At 46.8% G+C, this 26,876-nt stretch overlaps 1 protein-coding gene across 1 annotated transcript; it reads right to left on the bottom strand.

Annotated features, from left to right (window-relative positions):
* Positions 1 to 1,680: 1,680 nt before the first annotated feature.
* ACKR3 (atypical chemokine receptor 3) lies at positions 1,681 to 19,428 on the bottom strand. The gene is made up of 2 exons (XM_055001724.1): positions 19,357 to 19,428; positions 1,681 to 3,487 (listed from the first exon to the last, which is right to left on the bottom strand). Exon 2 carries the CDS (start codon positions 3,458 to 3,460, stop codon positions 2,372 to 2,374), a length of 1,089 nt encoding a protein of 362 aa, XP_054857699.1. The 5' UTR covers positions 3,461 to 3,487; positions 19,357 to 19,428; the 3' UTR covers positions 1,681 to 2,371.
* Positions 19,429 to 26,876: the final 7,448 nt, after the last annotated feature.

Genomic DNA, 26,876 nt, shown 5'->3' on the forward strand with positions numbered 1-26,876 from the left:
TCAGCAAGGAAGCAGCCTTGGAGGCCAGAGGCACGCTGCATAGTCTGGAGGTCAGGATTCAGCGGTGGCCCACGAGGCAGCGGGGAGAATAGAGGGCTCAGTTCAACGGCTCCTTCTCACTAGGAGACAATCCATTCAGGCCGAACAGGAGACCCTGGCTCTGAAGCTAAGCGGAGCTGCAAGAAACCTCATCAGCTGGTGGGCCCTGTCGTGTTACCAAAGAGCACACCTCTAGGCTGCTCAGTTCAACCTGCACCACATTCAGCAGCCTGGGTGGCGCAAGAGATATACCACAGTGGTGCCTGGCTTTGGGACCCGTTCCTCACCCCTTCCAACCTTCTAATCCAGTTAAGATGAATGCAAAAAGTGGACTGGGAGGCCTTGGAGAGAAAATGCATTGCCCTTTTGCAGAGACTCTAATCTGGAGAGCCAGGTTTGATTCCCCACTCCTCCGCTTGAAGCCAGCTGGGTGACCTTGGATCAGTCACAGCTTCTAGGAGCTCTCTCAGCCCCACCCACCTCACAGGATGTCTGTGGTGGGGAGAGAAAGGGAAGGTGATTGTAAGCTACTGTGAGACTCCTTTGGGCAGTGAAGGGTGGACTATAAAACCAGCTCTTCTTCATTCAGAGATGAAGCTTCAAATATAAGCAAATATAAAGATTCCTGTACCCTGATCTGGATAGCCCAGGTGAGCCCGTCCGATCTTGGAAGCTAAGCAGCATTGGCCTTGGTTAGTAATTGGGAGACTTCTGATGAAGACCAGCATTGCAGAGGCAGGCAATGGCAAACTACCTCTGTTAGTCTCTTGCCAAAAAAAACCCACCAGAGGCCACCATGTGTCAGCTATGACTTGAAGGCACTCTCCACCACCAAGGATTCCCACACCATTTAATTACTGAGCTACAGTATACTGTGTAAATGGCAACCCAACAATAAATTTCTGCTGAAAATTCTCAGTGGATTTTCTGCCATGGGTAATCAAGCAGCTTCCACATCTCTTCAAGTGGTTTCCATCTGAAAGCGTGACGGTAAGAGCTGGGTCCACCTTGCATCTTGCTGGGTCCATGTGACCAACATCCACTAAGCATTTTGTTTCAGACCACAGCTGACCAAGTACCCTCAAGGAAGCATATGAGTGAGGCTCCCTCCCATGCTGTGGGTGCCCAACATCTGGTCTCCTGCCACGGACCCCTCCACAAAGAACATCGGACTAATCCTGCTCTGCAGGAGAAGATGTATCTATCATAATGGTACCTTTAACGAGTAAATAGCATTTTGCTCCTGCGTTGACTTCAAATACATTTATTTTAAAAAATAATTTACAAATAAGGAATGGCGAAAACACTGAAGGAAAGGCATGAGAGAGGATTATGTTTCACATCTTACATACTATATTGAGTATTACCAGGCCTTTTTTTAGGGGAAGAGCTGGTGGAACTCAGGACCACACAACGATGTCACTTTGGGTCAGCTGGAATAAACGGTTAGTTTTTAAAAGTTTGAATCACCCTCGGCAAAAATGGTCACATGGCCAGTGGCCCCGCCCCCTGATCTCCAGACAGAGGGGAGTTTAGATGGCCCTCCGCAGCATGGCGCGGAGGGCGATCTAAACTCCCCTCTGTCTGGAGATCAGGGGGCGGGGCCACCGGCCATGTGACCATTTTCAAGAGGTTCCGGAACTCCGTTCCACTGCGTTCCAGCAGAAAAAAAGCCCTGAGTATTACAATAAAACTATATTATATTTACAACTCTTTTGTCACAGAATTTTAGTCAAGACCAACTCTGAAGAACATATAATTCTCAACGTAGCAACTGATAATAGTTCTAACTCTTTGAGTATCACACTGAGTGGAAATCTAATATTAAAACTACAGCATTATATAGTCACTGGCAATATGCTTTACGTATATGATAAAAATATATTTAATTTTCCAATACCATTACAAAAAGGTACATCAACAGCATTAAAATAAGAGTTCCAGCTTCTTTAAACACACACTGTAAAATGTATACAGCGAAGTCAATAAATCCAGCCGGGATGAGGCCATTCTCATCCAGAGCCAGAAGCAATGCAAACTGGCCACATCTGTAATACAAGACCCTTTGTTTACTGTGCATTTTCTCTACTAACATAGCTGAAAAAAGTAGGGATGCACGGAAAAGTCGGGATCAACGCTCACGCACGCCAAGAAAAAGATGCTCCCGTACAAATTTACGGAAAACACAAGGAGCGTGATCTTGCACATGCAGCAGTTCGATAGTACATCTTTTGCTCAAACACCCCAGAAATCTCTCATTGGTATTCTGTTAGGCCAAATGTGCTGTCCAGTTAAAGACAAGAACACTTAAAAGTCCTTTGCAAAGCTGTAATCATTTTGCGTTTTGCTCCAGAGCAGAATACTCTGTTTCGGATACCCTGGAAGTATCGATCAGTTTAGTAAGGCCAGTTTTAGCTGAGTATTTAAAGATGAATGCCTTCATGAGTTCGTACTTGTAGTTTCGGTTGATGAAGCTGTAGAGGATGGGGTTGACGCAGCAGTGAACTAAAGATAAGCACTGAGTCACGTGAAGGGCTGCGTAAAGGAAGTTCTCCGTTTGGCAGCTGAAGGATATGAAATGGAGGGCTGTGAATATGTCAAGGAGGACAGTCACGTGGTACGGCAGCCAGCAGATGAGGAACACAATGACATAGGAGAAGATGATTTTCCCGTTGCTCTTCTTCTCTTGGTCACTAGAGGCACAGATGGTTCTTGCTAGCAGGCAATAGAAAACAGCAATGATAGGAAAAGGAATGACAAAACCTAGAATTACGGAGCTCAGCTCCATGCCCACCAGCCATTCTTTGGCGTTCTCCTCTGGATAGAGGGGGCGGCAGTAGGTTTCCCCGCTAGAAGAAACTGTCTTAAGGTAATAGGCATCGGGAAGAGACACAAAAAAGGCAAAAAGCCACACGAAGACGCAGATGCAACGGCGGATCATCTTCTTTTTAACACTGTTGGAGGCAGCGAAGTACACAACCGAGAGATAGCGATCGACGCTCATGCACGCCAAGAAAAAGATGCTCCCGTACAAGTTTATGGAAAACACAAGGAGCGTGATCTTGCACATGACCTCCCCCATGTGCCACTGGCCATGGTGAACAAGGGAGATGACCCACACCGGCACAGTGATGATCACACACAGGTCAGCGATGGCGAGGTTGAAGATGTAGAGGTGAGTTTCATAGCCAGTCGTTTTGGCTTGGAAGTTCATCCAGACAACGACAAAATTGGCCACCAGCCCTATCATAAAGATAAAGATGTAAAAAATAGCCAGCGTGTAGAGCAGAGCGCTTTTGTTGAGTGTATTCGGGCATGATACCGAGTCCACAGTGATACAGTCTCCATTGCAGGTCAAGTTGGCTTCGGAAAGGTTCCCCACTTCCACATCAAATATCGAATGCAAATCAATGCCACTCATAGCTGGCCAATCTGGAAGAGAACGAGTCTAAAAGGGGGGAAAAGGAAGAAGAAGAAGCAGAGTTAGAGAAATTCCACCGCTACACAACTGTCGTTGTTTCCAATCAGCTTATCACCACCACAAGAACCCTTTGGTCTGGCAGCAATCTACACAGAGAAAAGGACACACTACAAAATACTTTAATCTTTATGGGAGAAAAACACATTTGATCTCTGAAAGCAAAAATCACCACCACCGTCATAAAATTAATCTTGCATATGATGGAGAGACAACATTGACCTCTGTGCACTTTTCATAAGTAACAAATAGGTATGTGTGCTTTGGGGTTCTGATTCGGGTTTTTAGCCTGAATCAGGCCCAATTTGAAAAGATTCGGGATTCCTGAATCGGCCCCAGCATTGTTGAGCCGATTCGGGAATCCCGAACCAAAGCGATTCGTATCGCTTCAGAAAGCTTTGGGTAAAGCAGCTGCAGCAGTTTTCTAGCTGCCTGCATTTGCAAACAGCAAGAAAAGAGCTGCTTACTTTCAAGCTTCCTGCTCTTTTTTACCCGATAGGAGGGGGGAGGGGTTGTAATGACTGACTACAACCCCCTGCTTCCCCCTCCCATCGGGTAAAAAAGGCAGTGGGGTGCGAAGCTTGAAAGCAACACTTTTCTTGCTGTTTGCAAACAGCAATACAAGTGCTGCTTTGATCTTCGGTGGGCTCCATAAAGATTCCCAAATCGTTATGGAGTGTTCCGAAGCTGTTTAAACACCCAAATTGTTTTCCCACTTCAGGTAAACTTGAAGCAGGAACCCCAACCCTTTTTTAGGCACATACCCCCTAGTAACAAATCTCTGGGACATTTGGGAGGAGGTTGTGAAATCCACCAAGTCATCAAGTCAAAACAAATGTTGGGGAGCTGCCTGCTAGAGATTAAACTGAGCACCCATCCTTGCAGTAAAGGGACCCCTGCCCACATTTCAAAATTACAATTAAACAATTAAACAGTAAAAGCTTTAACCGGCATCCATATGAAACTGAAGCTGCCAGTTAATCAATATGCCAGTTAACAAAGCTTGTATCCAGCTGCAGCCAAGGAAGTTGGGCAGTTCCTGCCTGAGCTGCTCACCGTGCCACTTAACCTGGTCAACTGAATGTCCATTAAAGCTTTTGCTGTTCTTGAGATTCACACATGCCTCAGTCCTCCGTGCCGAGAAACTGCAGTCAAGCACTCACATCTCTTTAATCAAGAAGCAGTCATAATAAGAACATAAGAGAAGCCATGTTGGATCAGGCCAATGACCCATCCAGTCCAACACTCCATATCACACAGTGGCTAAAAAAACCAGGTGTCATCAGGAGGTCTGCCAGTGGGGAAGGGACGCTAGAAGCCCTCCCACTGATTGCCTCCCCCCCCCAAACACCAAGAATACAGAGCATCACTGCCCTAGACAGAGAGATCCATCTATACTTTGTGGCCAGGGCTATTTTTCAGCTGGAACACGGTGGAACAGAGTTCCGGAACCTCTTGAAAATGGATATGGCTGGTGGCCCCGCCCCCTGATCTCCAGACAGAGGGGAGTTGAGATTACCCTCCGCACCGCTCTCCCCTCTGTCTGGAGATCAGGGGGTGGGGCCACCAGCCATGTGACCATTTTCTCCAAGGGTGATTTAAACTTTTAAAAACTCCCCCCTTGTTCCAGCTGAGCCAAAGTGACATCATTGGTCCTGGGAGCATGCATGCATGCAATTTGCGTGCACACATGTGGTATCAGGGGCACCACCACCCGCCAAGAGTTGCCCCCTGTGCTAGCAACCCACTGAGTTCCACCACCTCTTTTCCCAGAAAAAAAGCCCTGCTTGTGGCTAATAGCCACTGATGGACCTCTGCTCCATATGTTTATCCAATCCAGTCATATGAGCTCTCATTCGACAGGACTGCCACTTCAAGGTCTTTACAAAAATCATTGGGGCGGTAGTATAAAGCCGTAGTGCTCATGCATTTCCGCCTTGCGCATGTGGTTCAGAAGCAGCCTTACCAGGAGCATATGGGTACTACTTCAGAATTTTGGATCCCATTAAAAATGGCGTAGTTGGGAGTCAGTTAAATCCAATTCATTCTCCTGCCCTGGCTTCACAGGGAAAAAGCCAGACCTGACCAAGCTCATGAAAGCTATTAATAAAATCCATGTAATCTTTTAAAAAGCTACTTATACCACTATCACAGCTTGTTCTGACAATTTCCATAGATGAATTATGCATTCCGTGAAAAATACTTCCTTCTACTTGTCCTAATCCTACTGCCAATCAGTATCACAGCGTGGCTCTGAGTGCAACTGTTTTGAGATAAAGGAATTAAAAGGCAAATTCCATACTACTGACGGTTCAAGTTTTCGAAACTAAAAAAAACCAATTTCTTAGGCCTATCTTCAAAAGGAAGATGGAGAGACTTAAGTTTATCTGCCCTTCCTCTATATCTTCTAACAGAGACAGAACCAGAGAGGAAAAATTCCAGAATTTTTGAAGCCAATAGGGGAAGATTCTCCCCTTTTAATGTAGTTAAATCAGTAAATAAGGGTTATGTTTGATAGGACAATATGTATTGTATATATTTCAATCTCCCCCCAAAGTTCTGCGTTTTTCAAGAGGGGGGGTATTTCCCAGTTTTTTCTTCAAGAAAAATTATTTTTGAGAAAAATTGGAATATATGCAATATTTAGTTTCCTATCAAACAAACTTGTTTTACTGGTTTAGCCACATTAAAAGCATCATTTATAGCTTCATTTGCATATAAAATGGTAGTATTTGCCGTATTTGAGGAATTAAGAGTATAAATGTCTTCATTTTTATAAGAAAAATGGCAGGCATACCCAATACTTGAGAAAAAGTCACAACCTGCTACACCCTATACTAACATACAGCATGTGTCTTACTTTTTGCCATCTGAGAGGTGAGAAAAAATAAAAGGTGAAGGATGAAAACATTTTGTAGTAGACAAAAGAAAGTGTATTTGGACAAAAACACTCACAGTCGGTAGGGCTACCAGTATATTAAGCTAAACTGGCTAACACTGAAAATACTGAACTCTTTAATATCGTATTATCATTAAACATATTATAGTATATTAATTGTTGCTCAGAATTGTTATAGTTAAACAAAAGTACTCTTGAAAATATGTCTGCAGTATACATTGCAACGTTCATTACACATTATCTAATGCTGAAGACTGTCTTGTATGACATTTTTTACACTACACATTTAGAATAAAACCTTTTCTTTCACTTTACTCATTCCAAAAAAAGGGGGGGGGGATCTTACAAGGTTTTTTTCCAGTCCTCCCTAAGACCTCAGACTTTTTAATGCTATGCTCTCTGAGAGAAAAACCTTGCCTCAAGAAGCATTTCCCTTATTCTAATCGGAGGTTTTATTTTCAGTCCCATCCCACCCGCCCGCTCCTAATTCCTAATTTTTCCAGGTCTACATCTCTAAATAAAAGCACACCTATATGACTGTGCCATAGATTTACGAATGTCTATACAAATTACATCTGCGCCATTCATTTCTATATTTATGTATAAAAATCCTGCTTTGCCTTGACATATGTTGGCTTTATTGCCTTCACTCTGAGACGGAGCATCTCCGGAGTGGAGAAGTGTACGGGGACATCTCGGCAGTTCAGCCCCGATGTTTATATTTCTACACCATGCAAAACTGTAGTAAAGTCTACGGTTAATAAACCAACATCAAACCAGTTTCAGAACCTGATTTGACAGATCCTAACTAACCACATTTAGCGGAATAGCTTGCATTCAGACACCCGTACTGTTCTTGTTCCTTTTTTTCAACTCCTTTTTGCTAGCAAACTGCCTGGCAATAGGACAAAAGGAACCCTTTGGGCTGGATTCTGTAGAAGAGATCCACAGCATTTTTGCCAACTCCCTCCTGGGTCCACCATACTCCATGAGCAACATTTTGAAGGGCATTTGGGGTTCCTGGGATGGGGATAAGAAATTTCCGCTCGGCCAGCAGAAATCCTACTGCCTGTGGTAAATTTAAACAGGAACCAAGCCAAAGAGATAGTCTGGGATTTTGTCACTACCCACGGTTGAGGCAGGGGCATTTTTCCACCACAGCAGTGCCCTCGAATGCAGCATTTTCCCCAGGGGAGTAAACAGGGCACACAACAGCATCTCCGTCACTTGGGGCAAAGGATGGGTTTCCTATCCACTGTGGCCAGGATGTTGAGGTCAAGTAGAAGTTCAACAGGAGTCACATGTCCCTGAACGGATACACAGCGTGCCGCTGTTAGAAGGGAAAAGATAGCCACTCAAATAGAGGGGTGGCTGAAAGTGTCAGGGGAAAGAAGAAGTCCCTATGGAGCTGAAGGCACCCGAAGTGCATGGGATTTCTTTTAGACTTTTTAAGCTTTTAAAACCAACTGAATCTCATTCCTATAAATATATAGGAACCAGAGGATCAGAGGCCACAGAATCCGGTAGGAGGAGAAGCAGCTTAAAAGCCTTCTGAAGCAGTCCTTTTCTGATTTAACAATGGCGTTATCTTTGCGTAACTATAGCAGCCTGTCAGGGCAAAACTAGACGTTGGCGCTTTTTTGTAGGAGTTGGGTCCAGATTCACTGGGCCCAACCTGGGTTCCCCTCAGCCACACAGTAGCTGCAGGGAATGGCTATTAAAAATAAAGCAGAGCCCATATGGGCTCGGAACGCCACCACAGGGCGATGAGGGGCTCTTGTCTCCTCCTATCCGGGTTTTTTCTTGTGCCGCAACAGTGCTGAGGTGGGGCAGTATTTCCCCTTTTTTGCTGCTCTGTGTACAGTAGACATGGGCATGAACCAAAAAAACCCAAACCACGAACCTTCGACCTTTTCCCAGTTCGGGAATTGGTTCGTGGCATTTCAACCACCCCGCACCAGCTGCTGAAGCCGGTGCGGGGTGTTTAAAATAGACGGTCCCTTTTTTCTGCTTCCCAGGCAGCAGGAGAACGGGGCTATCAGTTTCACAGACCCCACACCGGTTTCAGCCCATCAGCTGAACCCAGCGTGGGGTCTGTGAAACTGACAGCTCCTTTCTCCAGCTGCCCAGGCTGTCAGTTTCACAGACCCTGAGCTGGAACCGGTGCCGGGTCTGTAAAACTGACAGCCCAGGCAGCAGGAGAAAGGGGCAGGAGAAAGGGGCTGTCAGTTTCACAGACCCCGCTGGAACCAACGCGGGGTCTGTAAAACTACAAACAAAATGTTACCCACGTAAACTTAATAACATATTCAAGTTGGACACACGGTGCTCAGGACCTCACAAACTGTTGGAACGACTAGTGTTCGTATGGTGCTTTACTTGCATTTGCACTTTACATTGTTGTGCAATATTCATATTGTTAGCACTTAGAGCACTTAAGCACTTAGAGCACTTAAGCACTTTATCAATTGTTGAGGCAAAGCCTAGTGGTTAGCACCGGTGTAAATGGTTTTCTGTGAGCAGGGTTGATGTCAAGTATTTATACAGTTCAATAATCAATTTCTATATACTGTTACGTGCCTATAAATTATCGTTAATAAAATTTTGAATACGTTAGTAAGTTTACGCGGGTAACATTTTGTTTGTAGCCTTGTATTACCGCGTTTCTCTCTGTTGCGGGTCTGTAAAACTGACAGCCTCTTTTCCTGCTGCCCGGATGGTCAGTTTCACAGACCCCTCGCTGGAATTGGTGTGGGGTCCGTAAAACTGATAGCCTGCGCAGCAGGAAAAAGGGGCTGTCAGTTTCACAGACCCTGTGCCAAAGTGGCAGGAGAAAGGGGCTGTCAGTTTCACAGACCCCGTGCTGGGTTCAGCTGATGGACTGAAACCTGCCCTGGGTCTGTGAAACTCCGAACAGGCCATGGAACGGCTGAAAAATTCATTTGTTCCATAAAAACGCGGTTCCACGGAACGCGTGTTTCGCTGCAAACGACCCAGCCGTTCCATACGAAATTTTGTTCCGTGGTTCGTTTCGTGCCCATCTCTAGTGTAGAGTATTTTCTGCAAGTGGAGCAGCAAAAGCTGGAAAATTATTCCCCTTTCTCTAGCAGTTTCCATGCATGAAAATGGCCTGGGGGGGGGGGAGCAGGAGGCCTTTCCATTCCCTGGGCCACCGTTCTGAGGGTCGGGTTGCCAAGTTCCTTTACTTTCCCAGTGGGAGGGGGGGAGACCCAGCATCCACTTTAATGTTCCTTTTTGTGCACATGCTCCACAGAGGGCTAATTTAGGCCCCAAACAGATTTGGCCTGTTTGGGGCCCAAATCGGCCTGCTGCGCAGTGTGGGAGCAGTCCCAGGATTGCGTGATGATGTCACTTCTGGAAATGGCAGCCCTATCCGAGGGACTCAGCTTTAATTTTTAATAGCCAACCAACGCTGCTGCTGTGTGACTGCGGGGAACTCTAGTTGGACCCAGGGAAATCTAAACCCAACTCTTAAAAAAAAAATAGAAGACGCAAACATCTACATTGGCTCTTTTTCACTTGTAATCATTTCTGTTCGTTCAGATCTGTTTTAAAAATTTAAGCCCATAGCACTGGAAGTTGAAACCCGAACGCAGCCTTCCTGCTTCATTTATCTCGGATCCCATTTTTGTGGCCAATCATTGTGCCATCAGATGGTAGCAGCCAACCTACCCAAAGCTAAAGAAATCAGCTGACAGGCTGTGTTAAGATAGGTACCTCGTGAAACCGAGACAAACTCTACGGCTTTCTGACGACGATACCGATTCTCCGAGTCATGTCTTATTGTTTCACCAATCTCTCTCTCTCCTGGAGATTGCCCTCCGACTCCATGAGCAGAGAAAGGGGTACTATTAGACTGTGCCAGAGAGCAATACACCCAAAGACATGACCGTTACCTGCATGACCGTTACCTGCATGCAAACTCCCTGCCATTTAAAACTTTCTCAATGTGCGCACTTCTTTTTTCAGTTACGTTCTCTTAGTAACAGGCTGCACCAAACGAATGTCTGATTGAACAGCTTGGAAATATCAACGATGCCGTAATCACATACACACGCCCCTGGATCATACCCCTTAGAGCTCTTCAAAAGACAGTTGCTCCCGCTAGGTCAGAAGGTAAGCAACCCTGATAAAAGCTCAGCCGACTAGCCTCAGGATTCCCAGCCATGCAGAGGGCACACAGGATTAATTTTAAATGCTAAGTTTTATTTGCTCCCTCAGGACAGAAGCATACACAAGCTCCTCCATCTTCATGCTTTTTAATTCTAACATTCTCCCCCTTGAGGGCAGACCAACTTTCAGGCATCCCATCCCTCTTTCGGGACTCTTGCCAGGCACGACTGATGGGAACCCCTTTTGCTGTCTGCTCTTGCCTGGGGGGGCAATGTTAACTTTATTTAGTAAACTGGTATGTTCCCAAGCCAAAAAAGTACTTATCTGGCAGCTTGTATTTATGAACATCTCTGAACTCCTCTTTTCCCGTTAAACATAAGCCGTTATGATGGAAACTTCTGCAAGACTGCAGAGGCTTGCCTCTCTAAACACTTAAAGAGCGGCAACACTAAATAAAACATTGTACTAGGGACCCAAAGCCAAACCAATTGAAGAGCTTTCGGGGAATACACAAGACTGGAGAACTTACTGGTGCTTAGAAAGACAAAAAAAGACGTCTTGCGTGCTGTTTTCCCCTTCCCCTTTCCCCTTCCCCCTTTCAGGCCACGTACGTTTGCAGATTTAAGAGAGGAAAAGCCAACAGCAACTACTTTTTAATTCTCTGCTACAACTGAGAGCTAAAAGTCGCTCTACACTTGACATCTTACACAGGGACGCTCAAGTGTAGGGAGATGCAATGTTAGTCGGGAAGCGTAGTTTCAAAAGACAGAACCCAGGCCGGGGGGGGGGGGAATCACTCCTTGGAGGGTTTGTTAATTTCATCTTTGCCTCCCCAAAGGCTCTGTCAATTTCACCTCCCCTTCAGGGAGGAGAAGATAAAATCAGAACTCTGTCTTTTTAAACTACCCTCAGGTAGAGAGGTGAAATTGACAGAGCCTTTGGCTCTGTCTTTTTAAACTACGCTTCCCGGCTAACATTACGTCCCCCTACACTTGAGCGTCCCCGTGTAAGATGTCTGGTGTAGAAAGACTCTAAGAAGGAAAAATGAAATTCACGCTTATAGCTGAAACTGACAGCTAAGTGACTACCCTCCCTGCTTTTAGAATTCTTGACCCCTTCCTCCTGGGGGCATCCCCACTTCACTATCCTGGCTGCCACAATGCAGAAAACAAAGGAATCATCCTTAAGGAATACAAAAACAAAGGGCATAAGCACAAGATGATGTATCAAAAACAGGAGTGCACTGCAAACTACACACTGAAAACACTACTTAAAGCCACAACATGAAAAAAAACCAAAGGTCTTTTCCCTTCCTGTCTCAGGATACGTAAAGACCTGTGTGTGTGTGGCGGGGGGAGGGGTCATTCTTTTTTTTTAAATGAGCACGCAAGAGAGGAGAACTAATCCCTAAGTCCTCAGCTTACTACCCACCATTCTTTCAGTATTTTTCTCAGCCCACCTACAAAGCAGAGTTAGCTCCTTTTGCCTGCATCAACCTGTACTAAAATGACCCCCCCCCACACACACACACACACACAGCTTCACACACAAATCAGAGGACTTTGGCATACTGTGTACCCACATGGTTGCAGCACTTTTTAAATTGAAAAAGAAATTGGAGAAACCTCAAACTGAATCGGTAGTTCTCTTTCTTCCTTTCTCTTAGGATCTGATCTTGTTATCGCTGATCTCTCTTGCATCTAGTTTTGCGTGTGTGTGTGTTTTCACACTCTTGTGTTTGCTCTTTACTGCTGGAGGCAGTACGCTTTCATCTACAGCTTGTTTGCTATCCCTATTCCGCAAGGCGGGCAGGCTGCTGATAGCAAGGCATAGCCTGAGCCTCCAAATTTTATTTCCTCCATCTCTGCAGCTCCAAGCCTAGCTTTTGCCTCTCTCCCTCTATTGCAAAAAAGCTTATTTGTAGCGTGAAAGCAAATGAAGGCCGAATCTCCTGTTTTAATATATATCATGAACTCTCCACTATTCAAGTGTGAACTCGGGCTCTTGACAGCCGCCATAACCCAATGCTGATCATTCTATTAATATTCCATAAAGTTAGTCGCAACTTATAACTCACCACATTTATCTGTATTCATCATCATTATTTACGTATGTTGATATTTATTTTGAAATTTTTAAAAGTGTGTTAAAATAAAAACCTACTCTTGAAAAAACGATCAGGCTGGTTCTAGAAAGAAGTGTACTGATTTTTCTGGCGCAGCCAACTGTTTTGTTAATTTTGGGATGAGGAGATAGCATTTGTTGGTCTCTTTCTCAGACTTTTGTGTGTGTGTATGAGAGAGAGAGAGAGACAGACAGACAGACAGACAGAGAGGGAGGGAAGGAGGGAGGGAGGGGGAGGACCAGGCAGTGCCACCTTAAATGTGTCACCCTAATGTGACAATGACAGATCCATGTACCATGACATCTTACTGTTTTGGTACATTTGGATCCATGTACCAAAATCAAGAAACTTGGCCCTGGGTCTACATTTAACAGCAAGAAGCCCTTGCAAGGGAGAAGAACCTCTCGTCTGTCCTGCAGCATCACCGCCCCCCCTAAAGTGGACTGCAATATTGGCAGTTATTTTAGCTGGGAGAAAAGCACTTCGAGGAAGAGGATGCAGGAAGGCCAGATGTGCGGGGGAGGGCTTCACATTTATCCCTCCATGTGCCTCTTTTGTTGTTAAGATTACCTCTCACAAACCTCTGGGTCTGTACAACTGCAGGAGACGTTGCTGAACACACCCAATTCTGTCACCCTCTTGTCCTGTTTTCACCGTTCCTTCCACACTCAGGCCTGCAGTAAGAGGGGCAACCGGCCATCCAGTATCCTGGCTCACTCAGTACCCTGGACAGATACCACAGAGTTCTTGCAATACTCTTTGGTAACTGTCACATAAGGCGTGTTCATGTCACCCACCCACATTCTAGTGTTTCCAGACTGCTCTCCCCAGCAACTTCTGCTCTGTTTCCCAAAGAGTTTAAATTCTGGGTGCGCAAACGTAACTCGAGATTCTTCCATGCAAAACATTGTCTTTGCATCACCCAAGCTGAGCAGTTTTGACCACGCCATCTCAGAGTACACTGCCCTCTGCTGAAACACATCAGGAATTAGCAGAGTTGTTTTTTTAAATAACAACCTGATATCAGCAATAGAAGGGAGCCAAGAATCTCCAAACACATTTTTGGAGTAATGCACCAGGATTATGTTAGACAGGGAAAGCCTCAAATTCAAACAGAACAGCTTAGGTATCCATATCCATCCTGGAGGGAATAAAAAGAAGAGCGCCAGTGTTGCCATGCAAACCACAAGTCTGTGAGCACCAACACTGCAGCGCGGCATCTAAGTGCTTCAAAGTAAAGCATAATGTCCACACCGCTTTGTTTATCCGTGGGATTCAGAAGGGATGCTTTGATTTGCATTAATCCATTGAGCGCAGCTGAGAGCGCTGGGTTGTTGCCACCATAGAAACAGGAACTGAAAAGGAATCCCAGCTTCGGCAGGCACATTAAAACTTAACTTGGTTTAATGTTGTGGAATCAACATCTCATTAACACTTTAACTGTCTTGCTAAAAAGCACCTTATTTCCACTAATGTGATTAGACCTTGCGGTGTGAATTTTAAGCTAATGTATTCCAAAGAAGCGCAGACTCCCTCGCAGCACAGAAGTCAACAATCCAGAGAATTACGATTCCCTGGCAAAATACACACACCCCTCCTCCCCGCCAACGGGATAGAATAACAGCCCATGAAAGAAGAGGACTTAAGCTGGTGGTGGGCTTTGTGGCCCCCTGCCAGGGCTCGCCCCAGAAGAGCAAAGGAGTCGAATCCTGTATGCCAGCTAAGCAGAAAACAATGCGGGCGGTTAATGAACAACCTGGGAATGAGATCTTCCCACAGGACGGTCAGACCTATCCTTGGACAGGCTCGGAAGACTTGGCGATCCAGCCTGCCTTTTAGTCTGCGACTACCTTCCTATTGGCATGTGTCACTGCATGATTTAAGCACTTGCGTGTCAGCAAAGCGGAGACACAGCCAGAAAAGTGATATGCCTAAATCTCCCTGGGGATTAGCTGTTTATACAGAAGATCAGGGACAGGCAGAGATTAGAGACTGAAAGGCCAGACTGGCTATTGTCGGGGACTGCCTGAGTAACTTCACACCCCGATCACAGGGGTGGAGGGGATATTAACCTACACACACACCAGCGTGACTACAGCCCATGTAGTTGCCTTTACGTGCCAGCCTTTGTGACAGAAGGGTAGTGAACGTGGCAGGCTCAGAGGTAAGCTAGGAACACAACTTGAGGTTTCAATGACTGAGAAATCTGGCCACTGAAAGAGTCACACCTGAAATCACACAAGGGAATGCCCAGCCTGCGTTATTGCACCCGGTCAGTTTCGTTTTAAGTCTGGCTCCCGAAGATGTCTCCCAAATTCTAAAACGGAAATTTTAATCCTGCAAACTCAGATCTAGTCCGCACATCGTTCACAGAACTCCGGACCCCGCCACTTCAGAGTGGAGGCAAGGACCACATGTGGGCTTCCTCCTGATTTTTTAAAAAAATTGTGCATAGCAGGACATCAAGGAGAAAGTGAGATCCCCTCGCTCTTCCTTTCTTGATGGGGTAGTTTCTCACATACAGGAATTTTTAAAAAGTAACTCCCCATCCAGAGTGAAGCGATAGGGTCCAGAATCCTGGCATTCAGTAAAAAGGCTCTCAGTATACCGAAAATCATTTATGCTCAAGAGCTAGCCACCCTCCCCAAAAACATTCCTTAGGGAAGGTGCCAGACGTTATATCATTTTGTTATAGCTCGTTACTCCCATATTTAAAACACCAGTACAATGACTTATCTTACTGGGGCAACGCAGCTGATTGCAGAATAAAAAGAGCAGACATAATTAATCAGGAGAATAAAGGGCCAACTTTAATTATCCCAACAACTAGTATCTGCAACAGACATGATCATTCCTTCCACTATGTTCTACTCCGATGTAGGTATGCAGAGGACCCCACCCTTCTGTCTAGGCATCCTGTAATCTAGACAGATCCCTCCCGAATTGAAGCCATGGACAGGCAAATGAACACATCAGCCAGGCTGCTCCCTGCCAAACATTTATGGGGAGGGGGCTTGGACGAATGGTCTGATTCAGTATAAAGGAGTTTACGTATGCTGAATGGGAGGTGTGCCATATTGCTCCTCCCTAACCATGAAGTCTGGGGGGGGGGGGGAGAATGGCACTCTCCAAGGTGATCCCAGTCCTTCAAAGCCACAGTAGCCCTGAGGTTCTAGACTGAGACATTTCTCCATCACTGAACTGATGTTTCAGGATGATCATCGAAAATTTCTGCTTACAGCTTAAACGCTTCACCTTCACTGATATCGCCAGCTATAATCAATTTTCTGAGGTAAATTACTGCCCTGCTATTCTCCTTAACGGGCCAAAGCACCTTTCTCAAATACGTATTTTCAATTTAAATCAGGAAAATACAAAACAAAACCAGCCTTTTGAGTCCAGCGGTCAGCTCATTCCACAGGCCACAAACTAAGAAATGGGGACAGAAGAGACCTGAGCGAGGTATCTAACTCAGAGGGGAATAGGCAGGGAGGGAAGAACAGAAGAAGTGAAAAATTCCTACTCAGCCCATCAAAGTGACCAGCTCACACCACTCCAACTAGTTGGGCACATCTTCCAAAAGAAAAAGAGACCAGGCCAGCGCCTCAGCACTTTTAGCAGGATGCTCCCCCTGCCCCACTTGACCCCTCTGAGCACCAGCACTCAGCGCTCTGCCAGCATAGAGTTGCTCGCCTCCATATGCAACCCCCTTCTCCTTTTCCAACCCATGTAGGCAGGGGCAGGAGTAGTATTCATTAAGGGTAAGAAGAGACCAATAACTGCAAGAAAGAAATGGGAAAACGAAACAAAAAGACAAGGAACTAGTCGTTTTCGGTGACAGCTTACTCACAAATTTTATCATCCAGTCATGGTTAAGCACTCTTAAATGTGGTTAATTTGAATGGCGAAGAACTGGATTTCATGCCGAACACCCCCGTTTAAAGCCACGAGACTCACATGAATTGGACTTTGATTGCAATGGGCCCAAAATGTTTAGTATGTAAAATGTACGCAACCTCTCCACGGGCAGGTGAATTGACATAACAACCCAAGCTGCCGACTCCGCCGTGTTGAACGGCTTTTTAGTGGAAAACCTCTTTGGGGCGACCACTCCTTGGCAATATTTGTTGCAAGCAAAGATGGGGCCACTTTACAGGTGTAGCAGCTAAGTTGTTTTGGGCACCTGGCTACAGCTCTAAAGGGCACAGGATGAACCCCTCTGTCTCATCCAACTGTATATGTTGGATCTGACCCATCCATTTGGGGAAATGAAAGGGCAGCCAAGGTGATGCCAACTGTCCTCTCCCAATGATGCATTTACTTCCTTCATACCCTGCCCTCCTTCCCGATAGGGCCCAAGGCAGCTTGCATCATGCACCTCTCTATTTTATCCTCACAACAACCCTGCGAAGTAAGTTAGGTTGAAAGCATCCGATGGGCCCAGGGCGACCCACACCAGCACACTTCTGTGGCAGAGCTGAACCTGAATTTGAACCCAATCCTAGTCCGACAGTCCAACCAACTACCACAGTGGCTCTCCCTAGATCCCACCAGACCAAGGGGCTTGCGATCCACCCAAGCAGATCTTAACTTCTAGCAAAGGGAGTGAAGAATAACTACCAGGGCCCGGCACCATCAAAAGAAGTTTTGCATGCACTTCAGAACAAGCCTTTGGAATTTGGGGCACAAACAGAAGCCGTTTACCAAAAGGACCTGATCCGAAATTTGTTCCATCTATTCCAGCTCATCTTCCAAAGGGGCCTTAGCCAGCTACAACACTCAGAAGTTGCTGCTCCCTGTAGCTATTCTTGCTCATCTTCCCCAAAAAAGCATTCGGACTGTGCTTCCATGTCTAAGAACAGATGAACCCAAAGGCGGCTGTGCCCAACTTCGTATCATTTCACACCTTAAAAAAAACCCTAGACAAACAATACAAGACCTTTCCAAACAGCACTGTTAACTATTAATAGAAGACATTTGGTGTGCTCAAATAATCGGTGGGTTCCTTTCCTCCAGATATTTCCCAGGGCTCATTCGCCCTTGGACTGAAGCCACAGCTTGGTGCGTCCAAAGAAAAGGACACACTGCTTCTCTCCCACATGGCAATTTTCCCCATTTTGTTAAAGAAAATAAAATTTCTGATCTACTCATAGTACAATCTTATGCACTCCAGTTTGTACCAACAGAATCCACTGATTTAGATCAGAGTAACTCTTCGCAGGACTGCCCCGTCAGTAGGTTACAGCAAACAGGTAAGGAGAAAGGCCTCTCTCTGTCCCCCCAGTGGAAAGTGCAGAACCGCTCATTGCACAACTTTCCCTACCGAGACTAAATGGCAACATCTCAACTTAGGCAAGCCTTCGCTGTTTGCACGGCAGAACTTTTGCAGGGAGGAAAAGTCCCCCAGTACTTTGCAAAGGCCATAAAACCTCTCCGGAGGCGCGCACAAAGACCCCCCCCCCCTTTCTGCTTTTAGCGACGGGTTTACAGCCCCGCCGGGCCGCCTCCAGGTTCCAGGGCGACTGTTTATTGCCCCCGGCCTAAGCGCAGGTCTGGGAAGAGGCTGCCCGGAACAAGAGCACAGCGCTCTCTCCCCTCCGTCGCCGAGGTTTCGCTTCATACGAACAGGGGGAAGTGCAGTCCAGGGGCAGAAGCAAGGAAGGTTGGAAGGGGAAACGTGCGCACCATTAGGCGCCTCTGCTTTTGTGCTCCGAAGTAAGTCTCGGTGCAAGCTCTTCCACTGCAATCCTAAGCAGAGCTACTCCAGTCTAAAGCCATTGATTTCAATGGGCCTAGACCGGAGTAAGCTGTGTTTAGGATTGCACTGGTTAGACGGGCGCTTCGGGGGGCTGCAGCCAGCCTGACCTCCGTCACGTCCATTCCCCTGAATCGCACAGCGCGTCTCAAGCAAGAACCGGCGACGGAGGGGAGCGCGTTTCTCGAGACACTTGTGCCGGAGCCTTGGATCGCGACGCGCACGCGGGGCCAGCCCAGGCACGTTTCCTCAGAAGTAAGCCACAGGGACTGAGTCCCGCGCGTGCGTTCAGGGCTGCAACTGAGCAGCCCCAGCCAATGCACGCTTCCCCAGACAGACTTGAGTCTCGCTCAAGTGCATTGGACTTTCCTCCCAGGCAAGCGAGCCTCGGGATTCATTCACAGGAAAAATCCTCCCGGCTCAGGTTGCAATCTCACCCTTATGCACACCGATGCAGGAGGGAGCTTTGATTCGGGAAAGCTCAGTTGGACTTTAAGGCGCTACCGGACCCGAACCCTGCACTTTTGCTTCGAGGTCAACACTAGAACGGCCGGGCTGCGCGGCCAATTCTGAGCCAAGCTGCGCTACTGCTACTCCCCTACAACACTTTCTCCAAACCTCTCTGCATGGCTTTGCCCGGGACCCACCCCAACCCCTGGCCTGGAAAGGGCTACCGCAGAGGCCCCGATCCGAGGCCGGCCCTGGGAGAGCGCTCGGGGGCTGACAAGCGAGGCGAGCGCCACGGAGAACCCCCGCCCGCGCAGAGGCGCGTCTCCGTGCCCAGCTAGAGGCAACAAAGAGCAGCCGAGCCCGGAGGCTGGAAAGGGGCGCGCAGAACAAAGGAGCGCGGGGGGCGCCCCGCACCCAGCCCGGGGAAGCCCCGCGGCAGCCCCGCTTTCGCTGCGGGCGGCGGCGCCCCTCCTTACCGCGCCTCGCTGGGTGCTGCCTCTTGCGCGCGGGGAGCCAAGCCGGGTCCGGTGCAGCGCTGGCGAGAGACTGGCGGGGCTGGCCGGCTGGCGCGGCGCTTAAGTAAGCTGCCGGGAGGAGAGGCGCCTCTAGAGGGCGGCTCCTCCCTCCGGCCTCGGAGGAGCCGAGAAGCAGTCAGCCATCCGGCCGCACGCTGTCCCCTTAGCCCAGGCGGGGCAGCCGCGTCGTGCGGTAGAGGTGCGCGCCTGGCCGAGGTTGCAGCGGGGCTGAGCCAGGCTCGCTTTTGCAAAGCGTGGCCCCCCTGCTCGCGGCTCTTCCGAAGCCCCCTAAGGTTGCCAACTCCTGTTTGGGAATTTCCAGGAGATTTGGGGGTGGAGCCTGGGGAGGGGAGGGACTTTAGCCTGGTATAACACCATAGGCTACACCCTCCGAAGCACCCGTTTTCTCCAGGAGAACTGATTTCTGCAGTCTGGAGATCAGTTGTGATTCCGGGAGACCTCCAGGCCTCACCTGGAGGATGGCAACCGGACGCCCCCAGAAGCGCCGGCTGCTCCCGACTGGAGGCGCTCTGGCAAAACCTTGTTTTACCTTTCAAAGCTTTCTCATGCACCGTGGATGGCTGTATTCAGAGTTGTATCTTCTGTGTGAAGTTACAGTGCCATCTGAGGAATCCTACTCAGGGCCATGCAATGGAGTTGATGTCCAGGGAGACATCATGCTGTTTCACTGCCTCCCTCCCAGGAGTTCAGGGCACTTGAGCCCCTGCCCCTTTTATGCTCACAAGCAACCCTTAGGGGTGAGTTAGGCTGAGAAAGGGTGCCTTGTCCCGAAGCCAATGACTAGGAGGCGAGCTTTGGTGACTAAGGGAGGATTTGAACCCAGGTCTGCCCAGTTTGTTTCAGAATGCAAGAGGAGCCATGCTGGCTCAAACCAGGGGCACCCAGCCTCTTGTGTCCAGCAGCAGCCAGCCAGATGCCACGGGATGGCCACAGCCATACCCAATGGCTAGCTCCCCACTCCACCCAATCTCGTTTTGACCTCTCCAAACCATTCCATCCTACTCTTTAGCAAGGCTCTCTAAAATTAGAGCCGTTTCATGGATTTAGGCTCTTGTGTTTTGACCTGCTGATGGTTTTTTTCCCTTTGTTTTTATGCTCTTGGTTTAATACTTCATAGTTATACAAAAGAGCAACAGCGGGGCGGGGGTGGGGGATCATAAATCACAACACATCTACTTCGAGTTTATTGGTGATTCTGCGGTGCAGAAACGTATCCCGCTTTCATCTCCTTTGACTCTCTTTACTGCTGCTTTTTAATTGAGTTTTATATCTCTACATTCCAATTAAAAATGTGAAACAAAATACATCAAATCAAAGGAGATGAAAACGGAATGAGACTCTGTACGCAGAGTTGCGCACACACCATCCAGAGTTTATTGAAGAATTGGTCATATTGGTGATAATTGTCTATCGTTGCTCCTTATCGGCTGGATGGATAATGCAAAACAGGGACATTTTGTATTTTGACTGAATACTGTATAATCCACCTTGAGTTTCAATGAGAAAGGTGGACTACAAATAACATTAACTATTTAATTTTATGTGGGACCTGCTTATACTGACCTGAAAGGATTAAACATCTTTCCATAATCAGCTTTCCTAATAAAGCCTGGACAGATCCCCCAGTAAGTACCATTCTCTGGAACGGTCATCTAGCGGATAATGGGCAGGCTCTTCCCACAGTCCCCAGCCACAAATACAAGGTAGCATCTCAGTTAGCTCATTGAGCTGAATTTTTGGTTGGAAATTCAAAGCAGCCCAAACTGAAATCAGTGAACTGAAGAAACTTTTAGTAGAGAATACAAATGTAAGCATAGGTATGTAATGGAGAGTGCCATTAAGTCACAGCTGACTTATGGCGACCCCTAGTGGAGTTTTCATGGCAAGAGACAAACAGATGGTTTGCCATTGCCTGCCTCTGCAGCCCTGGGCTTCCCTGGAGGTCTTCCATCCAATTACTAACCAAGGCTGACCCTGCTTAGCTTCTGAGATCGGATGAGCTTGAGCTTGCTTGAGCTATCCAAGTGAGGGCAAGCTTAGGTCTATGTTGGCAGAATCTTCTGTGCCCAGATATGTTTGGTTTAATAGTAAGAGGTCCTGAGTAATAAATACTCTGGTTGGTTGAAGCTAAGCAGTCTCTGCATCTCTCTGGACTTCCTCACCAAGCATTACGAGATAAATTCCCTTTGTTGTGGAAGAAGGCAGAAACTCTGGTTCTTGGCCCCTTTGGTGCCTAGCAGAGAAACTGGCCCCAGCCTCAAGATCGAGGAGAAACAGAAAGGCCAACAAAAATGGAGGCTTGAAGAATGACTCCAAGATGTTCTTCTTCAAGCCTCCATTTTTGTTAGCCGTTGTGAGAAAGCTCACTGGAAATGTCTGCTCGTAGCGCACTGAGCTTTAGAAAGGAATGTTCCATGTGATTGTTACAAAGAATTAGGAAGGGGAATGAGAACAAAATTGGAATAGTCATAATGGCCTTCTAACAATATATTGTGGACTTATCCATATTTATTTGGGAGGATGCGAAATTGATTCTCTTCAACCTGTGATGGGTACTTGCTGAGGGAGACGTATCATGAAAGTCTACTTTGCATGCTATCTTCACAAGCAAGAAATATCAAGGAGGATGAATGTGCTGGGAGAGAACAAGCTGCCATTCTGCTGGGGCACGTTGGACGTAAAATGTTGGGCATTGGAGCACATTTAGTTCTTCCTTGGAGGGGTTCTGGTACCACTCTGAATTTCAGATAGGAACTCACAAGTCTGACGATTCTCCACACAAACATTCCCAGGGCATAGACGACTAGCACGACAAGAACGGCTGTTATCCCTAACGTTTCAGTATTCTTTTTTGAGGGGAATGTCCCATTTTGTAAGCCCCTCTCTGTAGTCTAAAGTGGTACAACTTCATCTCAATGAGAGCTTTATCTAGAAACTGGAACTTTTTCCCCACCTGAAATAAAGGACAATATATTTTGAAAAATGACATGGAGGGGGGGAAAGGGCAGAGATCATGAAAGGGAAAGAAATCATTTAAATTTTTTCCCTCATTTTTTTAAATGCTGAAGTGCACAAACCCCTTACTCCTCACTGGACAAAACTTCCCCAGGTGCATGTTAGAATATGTCTTCAAAGCCCAGAGATGAATATAGTCATTCACCAATGCTCTCCATGACACCCAAACAAAGGCATCGATTTTCAGATTCATTATGACCCTGCCCCCAAGCCAGGAAGCCCCCTAATAGGAGGGCTTGTGTGTTTTGTAAACAGCTTTGTGGATCACTTAACTCAGTTTGTAGTCACAATAGCAGACAGAATTGGTAAATAACAGCTAGTGCTTCCTGCCAGTCTTATTTGTAACAAAATAAGTTTTCATTATAATGAATTCCTTCAGACATTGACGTAGTTTTGAATTTGCTGTATATGACAACGCCTTCATCCCGGCTTTCAGGGCAGGAGAAGGGTTGCCAAAAAGCTTGAAGTTGTTAGTTCCAGACATATGAAGTCATCGTTTCCTCAGAAATTGCATGATAAATTACGAAATTTGTAAAACGTTGCCTTGGCGACTGTAAGCATTTCAGATACATCACTTTCAAAATTTACATTTTTCTAGACTGTTTATAGCTCATAACTAACACATTTAAGACTGAGGGCCAAATTAGACATGATGACATCCATGGGTCCAACCCATGGACGCTGCCACCATTTTAAAGAAATTTCAAAATGCCTCAAGGCCCAAATCCTGACTGGGCCTGAAAGATGGTGGGCTGAGGCATTGTCGTGTGTGTGTGTGTGTGTGTGTATCCATGCTTTTCAAATGCTGAAATAGTCCCAAGGAGTGGGGGCACAAGAACTTTGGTGAGTCTCATAAACAAGATCCACATTTGTTGTATCTCTTACAGGTAGAGAATTTACACAGGCATACAATCTTTAGCTTAAAGTCCTTCTGTTGCTCAAGGGAGATGCAAACTTGATTCTCATACATCAGTCACCCAGTTTCATGAAGGCAACATTTCTGTGCATATTTACTTAGCTGAAAGCCCATCAAGTTCAGTAGGATTTCTTCCCTAGTAAGTGTTTATGAGGATGACAGCCAACAAAACAATTAAAATGGATGTCTAACCTCTTGATTCTAAATAACTTTCTGCAGGATTTTTGAACTGTATATATTCTGTTTGCCTGATTTGAACTTCAGTTTTGTCCTCTGAAGTCAAATGCATGTCTGTGGTAATTAGACATGGACACGAACCACATTACGAACCAAAAAACCCCACGAACTGCCTGATTGTCTGTTCGCAATTCGGCAGTTCGCGAGGGTCCATGGCCAATGAACCAGCATTCGTTGGAAGCCCGGTTCATTGCGTTTGCCCGCAGTTCATGAAGCCAGATAGTCAGGCACCATCAATCAATTCCCTTGGAAACAGAGCTGGGGGAATGCCTGAACTCTGTCTGCACTCCTTCTGTCTCCCTGGAAACCCCAATCGAAGCCCAGCTTACCTTGATTGGCAGGTCTTCCTTCCAACCATGAAGCTGCAAATTGGTTACAATTGGTTACATGGGAGAAGACACCCAGGGGGAGGGGGAAGGGGGGTGTTCTGTAGCCATGGGCTCTCCAATCTCATCCCTGCAAACCCTGATAGGCAGTTCTGACAGCCAACCCCTTGTACACTGGGCCAACGTCAACTGGTGGCTCTAATTGTATCGAGTGGGAGTTTCCTGGAGGCCTCGGAGAGGGTATAACTCCAAGATCCCTATTGCAATCTTGACCAAACTTGGGTGCTGGCCGGAGGAGAGCCTGCTAAACACTCCCTGCGAATATGGGCTCTCTAAGTGTAATGGGGGCCGTTCCGGTGCCCATGAACCGCAAACCGGTTTGGTAACGGGAAATGTTCGTTATGGTTCATTTGTTTGCGTTCGTTGGTGGCACTGAACCACGAACCACAGGTTCGTTAATTTTTTTTGGTTCGTGCCCATGCCTAGTGGTAATGCCTCACCATTCTGTAGTACCTCTTGGGTTCTAAAATACGTTCACCTTTAAATGAATGTGCACACTCATGTTTTCACACCTCCAAGGAGGTTAATGCTGTGAGCATGACTCGTCCTAAAACAGAGAGAAAGCTTCTGTCACAAGAAATCGACAACAGAAAGGGAAAGGGGATTATCATTAATGGGGAAGAAATTTCCTGAATGTTTTCCTGAGTGTCAGAAATCTGTGAACTGATTCAGAAGATGGTAAATGCACCTTAACAATAAAGACTTTAGAAGTGTACCAGTTTCTTTTTAAAACATCGACATTTGTTCACAGTCTGCTACTTAATCAAAACATTCTTTAGTGATATTTTTCCTTTGAGTAAGTGTAAATGCCACCAAAACAGTGTTCCCTTTAGTGAGAATGTAAACTGAGTGCCTGGCACACAAGTATCGGGGGAGCTGGGAGCTATCTGACCTGTACAATGGAGTGCATACCCCAAATGCATTTTAAAAAGCAATCTTGTTCTAATAATGTAATTTCATACTTGCTTGGAAAGCATTTCAGAAGGATGTGGGAAACATTAGACGTAAAATGTAAAGCTAAAAAATTAATCTAGCACATGTTAGGAAAACTATATTTATTAGTGAGCTACGGCTGCATTCAGTTATCTTAAAATAATGTTAGTTAGTTGTGGCTAGCCTTGGATCTTAAAGGAACATTATGCAAAAGTGAGTTGAAATAAAATAGTCCTGACCCTCTGAAATAACAATCCCATCCAGTCATTGTTACGGACTTCACTAGTCATTTGCGTTGCAACTTTGGTATATGTAGGAAGTGGAGAAATTACTCACTCTGGCTGGCACAATAATTCCTCAGGAAAAAAAATCACAAACACTCTTAATTTCTTTAGCTTCTCCACCCCAAAAGCTCAAAGGAGACTTTAAAAATCTCAATTGCAGCCAAAAGAACCAAATGCAACATGAAGTACTGGAGAACTGTTAATTTTGGCTCCCACTGTGATGAAGCATTCAACTTGAATCCTGAACAACCCAGTTCCAAATTCTAATTTAGTTATGGACTCATAACCTAAGGAAGTCACGGACCCTAATTTATTCATTTATTTCATTTGACTTCTATTCCACCCTCCCCGCGAATGGGCTCAGGGCAGATCACATCATTTAAAACATAATAACATGGTTACACACATTTCCCATAAACTCAATTAAAAACATTATAAAAATTCAGTCACTTGTCATAGAAAAATATAAGATATAATTTTCAAGATGGCAGCAGTCAATGCTAAGCTAATTAAAAACAGGATTAAAAAAACAGGATGGTGGACAAACTTGATGGGGGAGGTTTGGATTGTTCACCTCCTCTTCTTCTCCTCCTACCGGGCCAGCAGTGGCCTGGCCCAGCCTCAACCATATGCCTGGCAGAACATTAGGGTTGCCAGGTCCCAGGGCCGGTGCCAGGTTTTCTGGCTCCTGAGGCCAGATACCTGCACCAAGGGGCAGCTTCAAGGGTCTTGCTGCCCCAACGTGCGTGCAAGCAAAGTGTGTGCACGCACCCAGACTGCGTGATGATGCCACTGAACGTGGCATCTTCACGCAGGGTGTGCCGCTGTGAGCCAGCCTCCTCATTGGCGAGGCAGGCAGCTGGGACAGTGTGCGGGTGGCCTCCCACCCTCCTGCTCAGTTGCCCCGCACCGTGCTGGCCACCTGCCGCACTTGGCTGGCCCACAGCTGTGTGCTGGTGGCGGTGGCAGCGGCAGCAGCAGCACGGGGCAACTGAGTGGGAGGTCTGGGAGGCTGCCTGCTCAGTTGCCCTGCACTGCCACCACCAGCACACGCTCCTGGCCAGGCACCTGTGGGCCAGGCATGGCAGGTGGCCAGGACGGCACACAGGAGCGGCTTCTCAGCCATCCCATTCAGCCACCAGTGCTGCCGCTAGCCCCGCGGTGCACGCCCCCACCCCCAGTCAGTACTCTAGGCAGCTGCCGGCACCGCCTCAATGGACGTGCTAGCCCTGCCAGGTCCCTTCACTCCCGCAGAGGGAGATTGGGGTGCTGGCTCTTACTTTCCCTCCTTCCCCTTGTTATCATCTCGTGTGCTCAGCACATGCGTACTCCCAGCTGGGTGTGTAGAGCTAAGCACCAGAGACTTTTGGACTTACTGTACGGGTTTATTGAGTGGAGAATCACATAAATGCCCCTGAAGAAACGGATCTTTGTGAAACAAGTAGAGCAATTACTGCCGGCCGCTTGCAGGGCGATTAGGAGGGCGACCCTCGCTGGTCCTGCTCCATATGTTCTTTTCTCCACCTGCAAGATATAAATTTATGTGAAAACAACACACGGGTCTGTGAGGTTGCTTTACCTGTGCTATAAATGAGGTTGCTTTACCTAGGCTATAAATGAGAAGCAAGCAAACAACAAAACCAGTTTCTTTAAGAGACAATCTAGTGAGGACCTCGGGTAAACAACAAC

This window comes from Eublepharis macularius, chromosome 1 (genome assembly GCF_028583425.1).
Source record: "Eublepharis macularius isolate TG4126 chromosome 1, MPM_Emac_v1.0, whole genome shotgun sequence".
NCBI lineage: Eukaryota > Metazoa > Chordata > Lepidosauria > Squamata > Eublepharidae > Eublepharis > Eublepharis macularius.

What these genes read in the sequence shown, in the direction of transcription:
- ACKR3 (XM_055001724.1), bottom strand. Translation starts at nt 3,460, where the DNA reads ATGAGTGGCATTGATTTGCATTCGATATTTGATGTGGAAGTGGGGAAC.